Consider the following 18,552-nt stretch of genomic DNA (forward strand, 5'->3'; position numbering starts at 1 on the left):
CTAATTCTAGCGTGTTCAAACCAGTATTCCGCCATTTCTAATCCATACTTTTTTTTCCCTTGAGTTTAGAATACAAGACTGGTAATTCTACTCTCGAACTTTGCCAAAATATATATAAAACAGCAAACAAAGTCCAAACTCTCCAAACAGGAAATAAACATACATACATAATATACATATATATATATATATATATATATATATATATATATATATATATATATATATATACACACACACACACATACATACATACACACATACATATATATACACACACATATATATATATATATATATATATATATACATATATATACATAAATATATATACACACATACCTACATACACATATATATATACATATAAAACAACTTATACCTTTACCTTATTTACTATAAAGTACAGTTGGTCAAAACAAACAGTATTCTTAACGTTCTGATCAGAATTTTTTTTTTTTTTTTTTTACACACAAAAGAGGAAGTGCACTTAGGTGTCCGTGAGGGGGGGGGGGAGTGAGTGAGTCCATTTTTTTTTTTCTTTTTAACCACAAGTTTGCAGCCAGACAGATCATAAAGCAGGCCTTTTATCAACCTGTAAACCACCAGACTAGCAACCCTTGGATCACAGAAAAGCAAAAATATCAAGACTCCCCACACATAAAGTTAGCAGTAATGTTAAACATGAGGAGGAAAGAGTGAGAGTTAGTCTCATGATTTAACAAATGTAGCAAAAGGAACAGTGCAGGAAATATTGCTCTCGAGAGAAAAACAATCGATTTATGGGGGAAGTGTTTCTGATCAAGTTAGATTGATTCCTGCTCATACATTCACTTCCTGTTTGTCCCAACCACCACTCAGTTAGAAAAAAAACCTGAAATGGCCACTGTGACTCTCTGTAATCTATCCAGATTACTTGTAGTCACTATTCACAACAATTATCAATCATCTATCATCTTTCGGTACCTTAAATTTTTTGTAATCTGTCTCGGACAGCGGGCTACGTCTATTTACCATAGGCAACGCCCCCAAGTGCCTCTGTCTTCGGCCCCTGTGTCACTTAGATTTTTTATGATCAACGACAGTGCCGGCATACTCAATAAAAACCCAAATCACCTTGTGTAGAAGAGAAAAGAAAAAAATCTGTCTTACCTTTCACAGACCCGGAGGACTGGATCAGAAGTCCAGGAGTAGAAGTCAGGTGTGGATCCCGGAACCGACCAGCCTCTTTTTACCACTTAACTTGAGTGGGAGGACCTAGGTCTCGGCGAGAGGTAGTCTGATACTCACTGATATTTTGGACAGAACCGTTCGATCCACCACCTATTCCTTACTTCTGGCTCGAAAGGACCATAATGTCTGTAAAATTCCATTCTCTCACTGATCAGTCAACTCTGGTCATGTTGATTAGAAGACAGATTTATTACAAATGTATCAATACATAGGGGTGAACTCTTTACACAGCAAGGAGTTCCAGCAGAGTCACACAGAAACCCTTTTACACATGTCATTTTATAGCAGTATTTGGCAAGCTGCCATTGGCTAAGGCACACTGGTGACTCATGGTGCATCGTCAGCTTTATTGTCAAAAAACCAGTGTCCTTTCACAATATTTCCTAATATGGTAAACTTTTGTTAGTTCTTTTAAGTATTGTTTTAGGCGTTAGTCGGAAATAAGCAGGTTGCATAAATAATAAGTCAGCGCTATTTTAGCTAGAAAAAAAACATATAAGGAACAAGGCAAATGTCGATATCACTTGTAATTCTTTACATATTTCTTATCAGAAGTATAAAGATATTTTATGCACTTTTAAAGTAAAGTGTCCCCCCATTATTTACCTGTTGATCCTGCCAGACCTGTGTCCCATAGGTCACTACCTTTCATAGGGTGACAATGCTCACCTGGCTCTTCATAAATCATGGCAGCATTGTCACCCTCACGTTGGCTGGACTACAGCGCTGTGTTCCAATGGCAACATGCGCAATTTCCTTGTCACCCCTCACAGACAAGCAATTAGCTTGTCCATCAGCTGCTAGTCCTGCCTGGCACTGCCCATCTCCTACCAAATAAATGCCCTTCTGGAAAGTACAGCTTGAGGTGGTCTAAGAATGCTGGTAAATGTAGGCCATGTGCAGCACAGTGCACTCTATATAGTATATAGACCAAATCAGGATGGCGCTGAAGCTTTACCAAAGGATAAGACTCTAAGAGGTATGTCCCCAGGATAAGTTCAACGGGAAGAATTTATTGTTGTCACACAAGAAAATGCAAACTTGCAGCCTCAAGGAGACCCATTCATCAAGGCAATAGTAACCACTTCACTATTGCCTTAATGAAGGGGTCCCCTTGAGGCCCTGAATGTAATATTTTTGGAAAAGGTAGTCCCAGTACAGCGGGAAAGGATGTTGTCACCCCTCCTGAAGGCCCAACACAGAACACAGAAAGTCGTCAATGAAAGTCAAATGACCGGGCAGTGGGCAGTTCTGAATGCTGCAGAGGACTGGTGCTGGATATCAATATTGTTAGGTCTGTGAGGAACAGCACTCGAGTTAGGGTGAGTATTGCAGCGAGAGCTGTAGCCAAACCCTTTATGCCTGAGCAACACAACCGCGTTGCATTTTTGTGCCTTTTAGCGTGTTTTGGGAGTGGCACCCTCCGCTCCAAAAAATGCCATAAAAGAAGCTCATGTAGCAAATTTTGGACAATGAGCCATGCATGTCCTGCGTTGCGCGTAAAATGCACGGCAAAACGTGCGACTGCTACCCGCATTTGGGGTGCCATTAGGAAATAATGGCACTGCAGATGCATTGTATTGCAGGTTTGCAGAAACGCTAGTTTCCGCCCGCATATCCGCTACACCCAAGTGTGATCGGGGCCTGATTAATTGCTGCTGCCAACGCTTCAGTTTTAATGGATGACCGGAAGAATCATGTGATCCCCAGTTTCACCACAATGAATGCCTGTTTAGTTAGTACTGTGGTCTGGTTAGTACTTAAATGAGCGGTTGCTGTGGAATGCTAGATGCTGTAGGCTAGGTCAAATGATATTTCACCACATGCCAAATGGAAAGGAATAGATGATCTCATCAACTGCTAATCTTATTGTGTTTCAATCTGAATACAAAATGAAGTTCATTCAACTTGTTCAGCAACCTCTGTGTTACCCTATGATGATTAATGAAACACGTACACAAAAAAATATCCCAATTGATCTATAAACTGATGTAAGAAGGAATGGCTAAGGCTTTCCAACCCAACTAAATAGCATCCTAATGACTCCAACTTGCCCACTTGAATCTTTTGTGCCCTCACACAGTCAAGTTGTCATAAATGAATTGTTGAATTAGTTGAAGTATGGAAGCACCAAGCACAAAAGGTCTGACACCTTCTTTAGAAAAATATCCAGTTCCATCCCGGATCCCTTCCGTGTTAACATGCTATCATCTATGAACCTTTTCTATAGGACGAAAAGTTGGGTGGTGAACTCTACTCAATTTAATTAAGTAAATTGGAACTGGCCAAGGGGATGAGGTTCACACCCAGCTTCACCAATTTATATATGGCTGATTGGGAGTCCAAATTCACCTGGCCCAGTGGGGAGCTGGACGGGAGCCTTGTCTTATGGAAAAGGTTCGTAGATGATATTGTGTTTGTATGAAAGAGATTCAGGATGAAACTGGAAATTTTTCTAGCGAAAATGAACAAAAAACACTGTAATTTGCAGTTTACCCCAAATATAAGCACACAAAGTTTCAATTTCCTGGATCTAACAATTTTTATAGAAAACAGTGCAGCAGGTAACAGCTATATTTTAAACACCAGCTGCCACCTTTATGGCTGGGTGATGGACATACAAAAGCGGAAATTCACCCATTCAAGGCCCCATTCACAAGGCCGTAAAAAAAAACGTATATGCAAGCATTTTGTAAATTATAGATCTAGATACATCCAAAAAGCTTTGTGCGCTTCCACATATAAAACACATGTATAATGTATATGCATTTGTAAGTGCGTAAAATAACACAAAAAAAAAAAACTATCATAAAAACGAATTATGTTTAAATGCATCTATATAGCAAGTATTCAATAAGTATGCGGGAACACCAAGAAAACAATAATATAAATAAATAATATCCTCAGTAATTTTTTTACAGCCTTCTGTCAACGCAAACCTCTCTCCTCGCTATACCACTGCATAGCTTACTCAGACACGACAAAAGTATCCCGCTTATATGATAAGTGGCACAGTGATCTGCCTGGGAGGAGGGCACACAATAATATCTTCCACTCATGATATCTGCTAGGGATAAATGGATTCAATTGAAATTCCTGCACAGGGTGTTCTACATTCCCACAGGTTGTCCTCAAAATACGCCATGGCTGATCCTACATATCCCAAGCGGTGTACTTCATGGAAAAACCACCTGGTACCAGAAGGTACGGTGAGGAACCCCTTAGGGTCATTAATAGACAGATCAAGCCAGCAGTAAAAAAAATATATAAATTTTGTTACACAAATTCAACATGTACAAACAATACATACAATGCATAAAAACCATTACCAAGCGGTGTACTTCGGTGGGCACATTCATACATATAAGCAGCTTGGTCCGTCCCGTGACTTCCTTTCCCGGGGGGGGGGGGGGTCCTCTCTTTCCCCTGTACTATTACGTTCATACATGTGGTTAGGTCTTGTCCTCTGCTACTGGTCTTTTGCTACTGATGAAGAAGGGCACGTCCCTTCTTCATCAGAGCTCTGATGAAGAAGGGACGTGCCCTTCGAAACGCGTTAGCTAGTAGTGATGCCTGTATGTTCCTCTAAGACCTTTGTAAGGCTTCGCTCATCACTATAACTACTTGCTGCTTGTAGCTGCTCGTGTTTTTTGGCACCTGACTGTACAACTGCTTGTGAGTAATTTCTTTTACTATTTTATTCAATAAATGTTTTACAAAAGATAATGCACATGGCCGGTGCACCCCTCTCTCTTTTTATGTCTTAAATTGATACCCAACCTGCCACGCTTCAAAATTGTGCCCGCTCGTGGAATGGCGACACACTTTTACCCTTAAAAATCTCCACAGGCGACATTTAAAAAAATCTACAGGTTGCATGTTTTGAGTTACAGAGGAGGTCTAGGGCTAGAATTATTGCTCTCACTCTACTGATCTTGGTGATACCGCACATGTGTGGTTTGAACACCGTTTTCATATGCGGGCGCTACTCACAAATGCGTTTGCTTCTGCACGCGACGGGGGACGGGGCGTGTTTAAAAAAATGTTTTCCTTATTTTACTTTTTATTTATTTTTACACTGTTTTTTTTTTTTTAAATTGTGTCACTTTTATTCCTATTACAAGAAATGTAAACATCCCTTGTAATAGAAAAAGCATGACAGGACCTATTAAATATGAGATCTGGGGTCAAAAAGACCTCAGATCTCATATTTACACTTGAATGCAATAAAAAAAAAAAAAAAAATTGTCCTTTAAAAAAATAAATATAAAAAAAATGGCCCTTTAAGAGCGTTGGGCGGAAGTGACGTTGCTTCCACCCTGCATTGTTATGGAGACGGGTAGGGGCCATCTTCCCATCACTCGTCTCCATGCCCAGCAAGAGTGAAGATCAGATCGCCTCCGCCGCTGCTGACGGCTCCGGTAAACGGCGGAGGGCACCGGAGCGCATCGGGAGGGGGGGGGCCTCTCCCGCCGCCGATAAAAGTGATCTTGCAGCGAATCCGCCGCAGAGACCACTATTATCGGAAACCGGACCGCCGGCCGAACACGAGGATACCGGGGTTATGGCAGATATGCCCCTTCAAAATAAGGACCTATATCGGCATGCAGCGGTTCGGAAGTCGTTAAAACGATTGTAAAGGAAATGTTTTTATCTAAAAAAAAAAAAAATATATATATCAGACATGTCATGCTTACCTACTCTGTACAGTGGTTTTGCACAGAGCAGTCCGATCCTCCCTTTTTCGGGTCCCTCGCCAACACTCTGGGCCCCTCCCTCCTGCCAAGTGCCCCCATAACAAGCTGATTGCTGTGGGGGCACTCACTCCCGAGCTGACCCTCTGCGTCCAAAGGACACAGCGAGTGTGGCTCAGCCCCACCCCCACCTCACTGGCTGCGATTGACAGCAAGAGCCAACGGTTCCTGCATCTCAGCCAGTCAGGAGGGAGAGACCCGGGTGAGCCTCAGGTCTCGTGCACATTGCTGGATCGTGATCGGGCTTAGGTAGGTATTAGGGGGGCTGAGGGGGGAGCTGCACACTGAAGGTTTTTTAGAATGCATGAAGGTAAAAAACCTTCAGCCTTTACAACCACTTCAATGGTGTACATAAAAAAAAAAAAAATTACAGGCGTCTGAATGAGACCCAAGAAGGAACTTTGGCAGGTTGGAGGACAACAAGGAAGGAAGCAGGTTTACAGTCATCTCAGTTCTTTGAGGAGGGCTATAAACCTGAGCATCTGGGTAAAGTTATAAGGATTGTTGAAAGAATGTCAAGGAAGTAGATTTTGAAGGATAAAAAGCAGGTTAATTCCGATAAGGGCTTCCAACTGGCTTCGGTATTTAAATATAATTCACATTAATCCAGATTAAGGAAGTTAGTTGCCAGACATTGGGACGTCTTGAAAGGAGATCAGTTCCTAGAAACCGAGATGCCTGTGGAACCCAAGTTCATATTAAGAAAGCCAGGGATTTGGGTTTGGAAATTGAACTAAGTGCAGAATAAGAAGTTAAATGGTGTGTGTTTGAAGTGATATATGTAAAGAGACAGCACAAGCCATTACTGTACAGAAGCCATGTTTACTGAAAGACCCAGCAGGAACAGGAAACACCACACAGGAAGAAGTACAACAGAGGTGAACCATAGAGTTGCATTTAAAGAAACAGATCATCCATAACATCTTCCCCTTTTGGTGTTAATAAATGAACATTGTGAAATTCAAAAGAAACACAGCAATACCACATTCTATAGGTTAAGTCTCATAGGTGGTTTTGAACATCTACCACTACGGGTGAAGACTAGCACTTGTGCAAGGATTCCTTTAGACCTCTCTGAAGTTACTGGGCTCCTCTCATCACGTACTGGCATGCTCTGTGCTCGACAGCTGTCGGTTATACTTGCTTTCCCAGAACTGTCATTGCCGTTGGTATGAGGCATTGCCTCTGTACATGCCTCACTGTCAATGGGTGAGTATATACTTGTGATACTGGGTGAGTCCAATCTATCAACGGGATACTGAGATTCAGGCTGCTCTGCCACTCTCAAATCCACTCGATTGCGGCGATAGAGAGTTCCTTCAACGTGCACAAGATAGGAGCGTGGTGCAACCTTTTGCAGACAAGTACCTATTTTCCAACGGCCTGTTCGATCTCCAGGTAATGGTTTTATACGGATTCGTTCCCCAATATTTAATTCTGGCAAATCTCTGGCTGATGTGTCATATCGTGCCTTTGATACTTGTCTCTTAATCCTTAACTTTTCTGTAACACCTTGTATGACAGAGGGTTCAAGCAGCCCATTTGCTACCGGTAAGGAGATCTTTAATCTCCTTGACATCAGTCTTTGTGCCGGACTACTATCCATGCCTTCAGTCGGAGTGTTCCTCCAATGTAAAATGGCCTTCCATGGGTCTTTACCATCACTTTGTGCTTTCTTGCATACATTTTTAACAATCTTTACAGCTGATTCAGCTTTGCCATTAGCCTGTGGATGACGTGGTGAGGAAGTAACATGCTCAAACTCCCATTCAGTGGCAAATTTTCTGAATTGTAGGCTTGCAAACTGAGGGCCATTGTCGGAGATCACTGTATCTGGTTGGCCATGACGTGCAAACTGAGCCTTGCACCTCTTAATTGTAGTTTCAGTGGATAAGTCGGGAAGAAGGTCTATTTCCCAGAAGTCTGAATAATGATCGACTAATAGCAGGTATTCCTTGCCTGCGTAGTTGAATAAGTCCATACTGATAATCTGCCACGGACGTCTAGGTATCTCATGTGACATCATGGTTTCTTTTTGTTGTAAATGGGCATATTCATTGCAGGTGGGACAATTACTGACAAAGTCTTTGATTTCTCCATGCATGTTGGGCCAGTAAAGAGTATCACGAGCTTGTCTGTAGCATGCTTCACCACCAATATGGCTGGAGTGTATGCGTAATAACATCTCTGCTCTCAGTGACTTTGGCACGATGACCCTTGAACCTTTGTACAAGATTCCATTTTGTATGCTGATCTCATCTCTAAAAAGGACCAGTATTCCCTTACAATTTCAGGTACTGCCTCTTTTTCATCTGGCCACCCACTCAAAACAATAGACTTCAAAGCTTGTAAAGTTGCATCACTGTTAGTGTGCTGTATGAGTTTATGTAGTCACTGATCTGTGACATTAAGTCAGTCCGCTTGATTGATATCAGCAAAGAAATTTTGTTCCTGTTGTAGCAGACAAATTGTACGATGATCATGCGCACCTCCAGGTGCCACATTATCTGACGTAGCTCTGCTCAGGGTATCGCTGATATACATTACACATCCTGGCCTGTAGACAACATTGAGGTTGTAATGCTGCAATGTAAGCATTATGCTCTGCAAACGCTTGTGAGCACACAAAAGGGGCTTTTTAAATATGGCTATCAGAGGTTTGTGATCAGTTTCAGCTGTAATTGAATCCCGTCCATAAAGATAATGATGGAAACGCTGACAAGCAAATACAATGCTTGAACATTCCATCTCAATTTGAGCATAATTTTGCTAAGCTGTGGAAAGAGCTCTGGACGCATATGCAACTGGCTGACCTTTCTGCAAAAGGCAACAACCTAGACCATTTTTACTGGAGTCAATTTGTATCGTAACAGGCTTTGCGACATCATAGTATTTCAACACTGGCGCAGAGGTGACCAAGCGTTTTATATCTTCTACTGCCCGGTCATGCTTGGGAAGCCAGTGCCAAACTGCATCTTTGTCCAGAAGTCGCCTTAATGGCTCACACACACCTCAGATAAGTGTGGCAGGAATTTTGCTAGGTATGTAACAAAGCCAATGAATCTCTGTACCGCTTTGGCATCAGTAGGCTGTGGCATTTCCACAAAGGCTTTAATCTTATCCGGGTCATCTTTTAAGCCTTGTGAAGACAGGATATGTCCATGTAAACGGACTTCTTCCACCTTGAACTGCAATTTCTTTACACTAAGCCTCAGCATCACCTGCCTACAACGATCCAGTAGTGCTATTAACTTTTCATCATGATCCTGCTCAGCCTCCTCATCTGTATTACCGCAGCCAACTATAAGAATGTCATCAGCTATTGGCTCAATTCCGTGAAGACCACCTAATAGTTTATGCTGCTTTTGCTGGTATACCTCAGGTGCTACAGAAACTCCCAAATGGTAGTTTGAGCCATCTCTTTCTGCCCCAAGGAGTCCAGAACGTGGTCATGTAGCTACTCTTTTCATCCAGTTTGCACTGTAAAAAAGGCATCTCTAGCATCAACAAGTGTGAAGACACGTGCTTTAGGTAGTTTGTGCAAAATATCATCGAGTGTTGGCATTAAGTAGTGTGACCGTTTCAGGGCCATATTCAGAAACTTGGGATCAATGCATATTCTGATCTTCTCAGGCTTTCTGATAACAACCATGTTACTGATCCAATCTGTAGGCTCTGATACTGAAGTTAGATGTCCTTCAAGCTTCATATTTATCTAGTTGAGCTTTAACCTAAGGCTTAATGGCGATAGGCACATTGTACAGGTTGAATGGTAGGATCAAGCTCAAAACAAACCTCTCCTGGAACAAAGACTATCGGGCCCTCAAACACATCACTATAGGCGTGAAGAATTTGCTGTTTTTTCAGTGGCCTAGTCAGAGATTGTGCAGACTGATTATCAACATTATGTGGCTCAGCAGGAATGGTGAACAGCATCAGTCCAAGGAGCTCACATGTTGAACCCGATAATAGCGGTTTCTGATCGGCATCAACAATCTCAAAATTCAGTTTGTGTATACAATCACGTATGCTGCATTCTGTTTGGAATAGCCCCAATGATTCCATTAGTTCTCCTGAATACAACTTTAGTTTGGTGCTACTAGGCTGAAGGGGTGCTCTGGGTGCCAGTTTCATTTTGTCCTTTATACTCATGACATCACACGTTGCACCCGAGTCCATCTGGCAGGGTTGGATTATATTGTTTAATCTGAGGTTTACAAACCATTTTTTGCCCTTTGTGTTTACAGCACCAATGCATTCCGAGGAGTAAACCATATCCGTGCTTAGCAGGCGTGCGTCCTCCGGATCTGACATTTGCTCAATTGTGTGCAGCTTCCTTGCTTCCAGTTTACTAGAGAGACACACTCTTGAAAAGTGATTTGGTTTACCACATGCAGTACAGATTTTCCCATACGCAGGACACTTTTCTTTCTCTCGTACATGCACATTGCCGCAATACTTGCATGATGCAGGCTTCCTCCCAGGTGAGTTGTGTAGGTGACCCTTGTGCTGAAACTTATGCTGGTAGTTTTTGAAGCTTTGCTGTTGTTTAGAGGCTGCATTGATATTGTCAATCAGTTTATCCTGCTCCATAGCTTTCATATGTTTGTCAGTAAGTTCTGCAGTGTGACATATCTCAATGGCTGTTTGTAGATCTAAATCATGTTTCCTCAGGTGGCGGCGTGAGCTGTCACTGGTGATACCCTAAACTATTTTATCACGAATAAGTTCATCTCTCAGAGAGCCATACTCACAGCTTGCAGCTTTTTCTCTTAGCCGTGTGACAAACCTGTCTATTGATTCACAGTCTTCTTCTTGCTTACAGCAGCCAAATATATATCTTTCATATATGACATTTTTAGAGGGTCTGAAGAAAGCTTCTAATGCATCCAGAATGGTTTTGGTGAAATCTTCTGACACCATGTTTGAAGTGATATATGTAACGAGACAGCACAAGCAGTTACTGTACAGAAGCCATGTTTACTGAAAGACCCAGCAGGAACAGGATGAAGTACAACAGAGATGAACCATAGAGTTGCATTTAAAGAAACATATCATCCATAACAATGTGTTAAGAGCACAGAGCCATCAAGAGTACTTGCATGGATTTTTTCAGGTGTGGCACATGCATGGCCTGCAGAATTCTCCTAGGTAAGAAAGAGATCAAAGAATTCATCAACCCTGGGACACAGATTAGACCCCACATCTCTCCTCTGAACCCTGAAAGCATCTGATCAAACCAAGATCGGTTTGACCAGATGCTTTTCCAAGCCAAAAATGGCTTGTTTACATTCTGCAGAAACCGAAAGTGATGAAATACTCATCACTTTCGGTTTCTTATACCATAGAGATGACTGAGAGGAAGATCCGGTCCCTGTTCAGCTCTATGGTAAGCCGGTGGACATCATTGCTGGCTGAAAGAAAATGAAACCAGGATGATGCCTGCAACTTGCAGGCGTCATCCTGGTATAACCACTTTAACCACTTGCCCACTGGGCACTTCTATCCCTTCCTAACCAGGCTAATTTTCAACTTTCGGTGCTCTCACAATTTGAATGAGAATTACTCAGTCAAGCAACACTGTACTGATATGAAATGTGGGTCCTTTTTTTCACACAAATAGAGCTTTCTTTTGTGGTATTTAATCACCACTGTTTTTGTTTTTTTTTGCGCTATAAATAAAAAAAGACTGAAAATTGAAAAAAAATTCACTTTTCTTTGTCTCCGTTTTAAAATTTTGCTAATTAGTAAGTTTTCTTCATAAATTTTGGCCAAAAGTTATACTGCTTTATATCTTTGGTAAAAATAACCCAAATCAGTGTATATTATTTGGTCTGTGTGAAGGTTACAACGTCTACAAGCTTTTGTGCCCAATCATTGAAAATTGATCACACCTGATTTACTGATGGCATGTTGGAACAGGAAGGGGCCATCCCCAAACTGTTCCCACAAAGTTGGGAGTATAAAGTTGTCCAAAATGTCTTGGTATGCTGACGCCTTAAGAAGTCCCTTCACTGGAACTAAGGGGCCAAGCCCAACCTCTGAAAAACGACCAGTGCACAAAGCAAGGTCCATAAAGACATGGATGAGTGAGTTTGGGGCGGAGGAACTTGACTGGCCTGCAGTCCTGACCTCAACCCGATAGAACACCTTTGGGATGAATTAGAGCGGAGACTGTGAGCCAGGCCTTCTCGTCCTTCTGGAAAAATGGTCAAACATTCCCATAGACACACTCCTAAACCTTGTGGACAGCCCTTCCCAGAAGAGTTGAAGCTGTTATAGATGCAAAGGGTGGGCCAACTCAATATTGAACCCTACGGACTAATGCCCCGTACACATGGTCGGATTTTCCAATGGAAAATGTATGATAGGACCTTGTTGTCGAAAATTCCGACCGTGTGTGGGCTCCATCACACATTTTCCATCTGATTTTCCGACACACAAAGTTTGAGAGCAGGATATAAAATTTTCCGACAACAAAATCGGTTGTCGGAAATTCCGAACGTGTGTACACAAATCCGACGGACAAAGTGCCACGCATGCTCAGAATAAATAAAGAGATGAAAGCTATTGGCCACTGCCCCATTTATAGTCCCGACGTACGTGTTTTACGTCACCGCGTTCAGAACGATCGGATTTTCCGACAACTTTGTGTGACCGTGTGTATGCAAGACAAGTTTGAGCCAACATCCGTCGGAAAAAAATCCTAGGATTTTGTTGTCGGAATGTCCGATCAATGTCCGACCGTGTGTACGGGGCATAAGACTGGGATGCCATTAAAGTTCATGTGCATGTAAAGACAGGCGTCCCAATACCTTTGATAATATAGTGTATGTGCGATATGTTTATTTGATTTTTTTTCCCCCAAGCATTGTCAACACAATTTATATTATACCTGTACGAAAACCTGAGATCTTTGTATCTCTCCTTTCTTTGTCATTTTCATTTCTGTACAACTCTCATCTCTAATAAACAGATTGAACTAAAAAACTAAAACAATTCAGATGACTAAAATACAACTAGAACAAAAATGGCATTTTAGTCCAAAAACGATTACTAAAACTAAATCGAAATTTGATGGCAAAATGAACACTGCCTTGATCTGATTCAGCACCAAGGCAATGACCATGTCAAAGAATAACAATACAGTGGAACCTCGGATTGCGAGTAACGGGGTTAACGAGCGTTTTGCAATACGAGCACTGTATTTTTAAAAATCCTAACTCGGTTTGCGAGTGTTGTCTCGCAACACAAGCACGATTCAGGCCAAAGCAGTGTGCAGTACCGCTTTTGGCCTGACGTGGGGGCACCGGAGCCGAGCAGAGCTGAACGTCGCCATTCGAAAATGCACAGAAAGGCCCGAGGACAGCACGGCTGACCTCGGCAAATCTTGGGTAGGAAGTCTTTCCGAGGTTTGCCGAGGTCAGCCGAAGTGTCCTCGGGCCTTTTCGGCCGTCCCCCCCCCCCCCGCCTCTGGCCGCATGCAGTATTGCATCCCATTGAAGTCAATGCGGAACAAATTATTTTAGTTTTCATTGACTTCAATGGGAAAACTTGCTTTGATATGCGAGTGAGTACTTTGGATTACAAGCATTCTCCTGGAACGGATTATGCTCGTAATCCGAGGTTCCACTGTATGTTCCATGTATCAATACCTCCCAACTGCCCGATTTTGAGGGACTGTCCCTGATTTGGAACAAAGTCCCTCTGTCCCTCATTCATCCTCATTTGTCTCTCATTTTGGTCTGATCTATATAGTTGTATAGAAAATGCACTTTTTATCTTTCAAAATTGTTTCCCAGTGCTAAACCTTTCATCCAATTACTAAATTGCTGCATTTGTACATTTCTAAAGCCAGTATAAAGGAATAGCAGTGGTAAAAAAATAGCACTTGCGGGTTTAACTAATATTTTTTTTTTGGTTAATTCTCCTTTAAGGGGGCGTGGCAAGGGGAGTGCCCAATGCCTACATACTTTTGCTAATAGGTGTCCCTCGTTCCCGTCTCAAAAAGTTGGGAGGTATGTGTATGGCTAATTACGGTGCTCAGCATAAGAACAAGGAGAATCGTCTGAACTTACTCGTTCTCCTCTCTTTCTTCTGGAATTTTTGTACCTCCAGAAAAAAAAGGCACCCAACACCAGGAGGAGGATAAAAAAAGGCCACAAGCAGCCATGTAGACAGGCAGAAGAATCTAGAAGAAAAAAAAAGAATATTGTTAATACTTCCACATAACATGCAACCAGAACACGCAAAATATGAATAATTACATTTTTTATCATTTTGTGAGAGTTACGTTTTATACTATAAGAACTGCCAGCTTGCGAAGTTTGGAAACAAGCCCTTTTATAGCGAACAATGCCAGGCTAGAAAGAATGAGAAGGTTTTGAATTACTAAAAATGGAACATTTCAATCCTGGCTTAAAACGCAGATCCGTCCTGGCTGCAGTTAAAGCTGAACTTCAGTAATTTTTTCATCTTTCCATCTATTAAATCTTCTGCTCTTTTTATTTTAACTTTGGATAAGAATTTTTTTTTTTTCTGCCAGTAAACACCTCATACAGCCCACTTCTTGTTCCTTGTCTGGTCATTAGCCTAGACTTATGACATCATGCACAGCTCTCTCTCACTCTGTGAGAGTTTTCCAGGAAGGGAGAGGAGGGGGATAAGTCATAAGAGGGCCAATGAGAGCTGCAGAGCTGGAGGTGTGCCTCTGTGTAAATCCAGGAAGTGAACAGGCAGCAGCTTCAGCTGTCCACAGTTAAAATGGCTGCAGCCAGACTCAGTGGAGGGAGATTTCTGCAGCATGTTTGGCAAGTACAGAATCGCAGTATATATAAAATAATATGCAAAGTGGTTGTAGGGAAAGCTTCAGAATGGCAAAGATGTTTTTTTTTTTTTTTTTACAAATTATGTGAGCAGACTGCAGTTCCTCTTTTAGTATTACTTACAGGTCTTGTCCGTCCCCCAGCCCATACCTCCCAACATTCTGAGATGGGAATGAGGGACACCTACTAACAAACGTATGTAGGCATAGGACACGCCCCCTGCCACGCCCCCTTAAAGGAGAATTAACCAAAAAAAAAAAGGTTAAACCAATCCACAAGAACTTTTTTTTACCACTTATACATAGTTACACAGTAGGTGAGGTTGAAAAAAAGACACATCAAGTCCAACCTATATGTGTGTGATTATATGTCAGTATTACATTGTATATCCCTGTATATTGTGGTCATTCAGGTGATTATCTAATAGTTTCTTGAAGCTATCAATGCTCCCCGCTGAGACCACCACCTGTGGAAGGGAATTCCACATTCTTGCCGCTCTTACAGTAAAGAACCCTCTACGTAGTTTAAGGTTAAACCTCTTTTCTTCTAATTTTAATGAGTGGCCACGAGTCTTGTTAAACTCCCTTCTGCGAAAAAGTTTTCTCCCTATTGTGGGGTCACCAGTACGGTATTTGTATATTGAAATCATATCCCCTCTCAAGCGTCTCTTCTCCAGAGAGAATAAGTTCAGTGCTCACAACCTTTCCTCATAACTAAGATCCTCCAGACCCTTTATTAGCTTTGTTGCCCTTCTTTGTACTCGCTCCATTTCTAGTCCTTCCTGAGGACTGGTGAATATTCACTTCTATTCCTTTATATTGGCTTTTAAAATGTACAAAGGCAGCCATTTAGAAATCAGATGAAAGGTTTAGCACTGGAAAACACTTTTTGAAAGATAAAAAGTGCATTTTATATACAACTATATAGATCAGACCAAAATGAGGGACAATTGAGGGGGAAAGAGGGACAGGGGGACATTGCTCCAAATCCGGGACAGTCCCTCGAAATCAGGGACAGTTGGGAGCTATGCGCCAGCCTGTGATTGGACAATGAAAAAAGAAGCAGCAGCATGCGCAGTAGGGAGCTGGCTGTGAAGCTGCAATACTTCAGTGCCAGTTTCCCCTACAAGGAATGGCGGTGGCAGCACCCTAAAGCTGATTGAAAAATCGTCTGGGGTACGGACATCATGGGATCCCAGGACAGGTAAGTGTCCTTATATTAAAAGTCAGCAGCTGCAATATTTGTAGCTGCTGACTTAAAATATTTTGGTGGGGGGGGGGGGGGGTCGGGGGCGCTGGAGCTCCGCTTTAACCACTTACCGCAAACAGCTGTGCGTCGGTACTTTGACGTAGAATAACGGGGTTATGGCAGGAGATAGCTGCCATAACCCCAGTATTTTCAGAAACCGAGGGCAGTCCTCTTTAGGATAAAAGTGGTCTCTGTGGCGGATTCGCAACAAGATCACTTTTATTGGCAGCGCGAGAGGTTCCCCCTCTCCCGCCATGCCCCGGTCGTCTCCACCGCTTACCGGAGCTGTCAGTAGCAGCGGAGGCATGGGAATGATGGCCCCCACTCAGCTCCATAACATTGGATGACGGAAGCGACATCAAATGTCACTTCCGCCCTATGGTCTTAAAGGGGAAATCTTTTTTTAGTGAAAAAAAAAAAGATTTTTTTTTCTTATTGCATTTAAGTGTAAATGTGAGATCTGGGGTCTTTTTGACCCCAGATCTCACATTAACCACTTCAATACCGGGCACTTTCCCCCCTTCCTGCCCAGGCCAATTTTCAGCTTTCAGCGCTGTTGCTGTTTAAATGACAATTGCGCGGTCATGCTACACTGTACCCAAACAAAGTTTTTATCATTTTCTTCCCACAAATAGTTTTTTTTTTGTGGTATTTGATCACCTCTGCGTTTTTGCTTTTTTTTTGCTAAACAAATAAAAAAAGACCGAAAACTTTGAAAAAAAAAAAATTTCTTAGTTTCTGTTATAAAATTTTGTAAATAAGTACGTTTTCTCCTTCCCTGATGGGCACTGATGAGGCTACACTGCTGGGCACTAATAAGGTGGCACCGATGAGCACAGATGAGGTGGAACTGATATGCGACACTGATGGACACTGATATGCAGCACTGATGGACACTCATAGGCGGCACAGATGGGCACTCAGAGGTGGCACAGATGGGCAGTAAAAGGCGGCACTGATGGATACTTATGGGTGGCACTGATAGGCGACACCGATAGGTGGGAACTGATGGCCATGCATGGGTACTGATAGGTGGCACTGATGGACACTGATGAGTGGCACTGATAGATGGCACTGATTGGCATCACTGATTAGGAGGCACTGGCAGGTATTGCTGGTGGGCACTGATTGGCATTACGTGTTACATTGCCACCAGGGATGCCATCCCTGGTGGTCCTGGGGGGGGGGCTGCGATGATAAACAATCAGCCGAACCGAACTGCTCTCCTCTACTCGTGCCTGCTAGACGGGGTGGAGCGAGTGGTTACTACCGGTTAAGTCACATCCGCTCTTTGGAACGTAGATCGCGGTGTCGAACTTCCAGAGTGGTGATTTTACATGCTCACATGCAAGAGGAGGATATTGTAAGTGCGTATTTTGTTTTCATGCTTTTTTTAACCAATAAAAAACGAAATCACGCTGTGGAATCCCCTTGGTTCTATTTCCCTATATCCATATAAGGAGCTCTAACTCACCTGTTGGAGAACCAGGAAAAAAGCCATACAGCTATTGCTCGGGGAACAACAGATCCCATTTCAACACAGGCGATTAACCTTTTGTGAGCTGGTGAGTGAGGGCACCTACAGTGGGGACGGAAAGTATTCAGACCCCCTTACATTTTTCACTCTTTGTTATATTGCAGCCATTTGCTAAAATCATTTAAGTTCATTTTTTTTAAAGGCACAGATCTGGCCAAGGGTACAAAAAAATTTCTGCTGCACTTAAGGTTCCTAAGAGCACAGTGGCCTCCATAATCCTTAAATGGAAGGCTTTTGGGATGACCAGAACCCTTCCTAGAGCTGGCCGTCCGGCCAAACTGAGCTATCAGGGGAGAAGAGCCTTGGTGAGAGAGGTAAAGAAAGAACCCAAAGATCACTGTGGCTGAGCTCCAGAGATGCAGAGTGGCCTGACGGAAGCCTCTCCTCAGTGCAAGACACATGAAAGCCCGCATGGAGTTTGCTCAAAAACACCTGAAGGACTCCAAGATGGTGAGAAATAAGATTCTCTGGTCTGATGAGACCAAGATAGAACTTTTTGGCCTTAATTCTAAGCGGTATGTGTGGAGAAAACCAGGCTCATCACCTGTCCAATACAGTCCCAACAGTGAAGCATGGTGGTGGCAGCATCATGCTGTAGGGGTGTTTTTCAGCTGCAGAGACAGGACGACTGGTTGCAATCGAGGGAAAGATGAATGTGGCCAAGTACAGGGATATCCTGGACGAAAACCTTCTCCAGAGTGCTCAGGACCTCAGACTGGGCCGAAGGTTTACCTTCCAACAAGACAATGACCCTAAGCATACAGCTAAAATAACGAAGGAGTGGCTTCACAACAACTCCGTGACTGTTCTTGAATGGCCCAGCCAGAGACCTGACTTAAACCCAATTGAGCATCTCTGGAGAGACCTAAAAATGTCTGTCCACCAACGTTTACCATCCAACCTGACAGAACTGGAGAGGATCTGCAAGGAGGAATGGCAGAGGATCCCCAAATCC

General features: G+C 42.7%; 1 protein-coding gene across 8 annotated transcripts in view; it reads right to left on the minus strand.

The window, feature by feature from the left end:
- LOC141129359 (nectin-1-like) overlaps positions 1–18,552 on the minus strand; it is a 130,991-nt gene that overhangs the window by 15,238 nt on the left and 97,201 nt on the right. For 6 of the 8 annotated variants that reach the window (XM_073617346.1, XM_073617348.1, XM_073617347.1 and 3 more), the window contains one exon: positions 14,066–14,178. In XM_073617346.1, coding sequence (XP_073473447.1) covers positions 14,066–14,178 — 113 coding nt within the window. Of the gene's footprint in view, positions 1–1,403; positions 11,135–14,065; positions 14,179–18,552 lie in introns of those variants that run through there. The other 2 variants (XM_073617342.1, XM_073617343.1) reach the window with 1 other exon arrangement.

This window comes from Aquarana catesbeiana, linkage group LG02 (genome assembly GCF_042186555.1).
Source record: "Aquarana catesbeiana isolate 2022-GZ linkage group LG02, ASM4218655v1, whole genome shotgun sequence".
Lineage (NCBI taxonomy): Eukaryota > Metazoa > Chordata > Amphibia > Anura > Ranidae > Aquarana > Aquarana catesbeiana.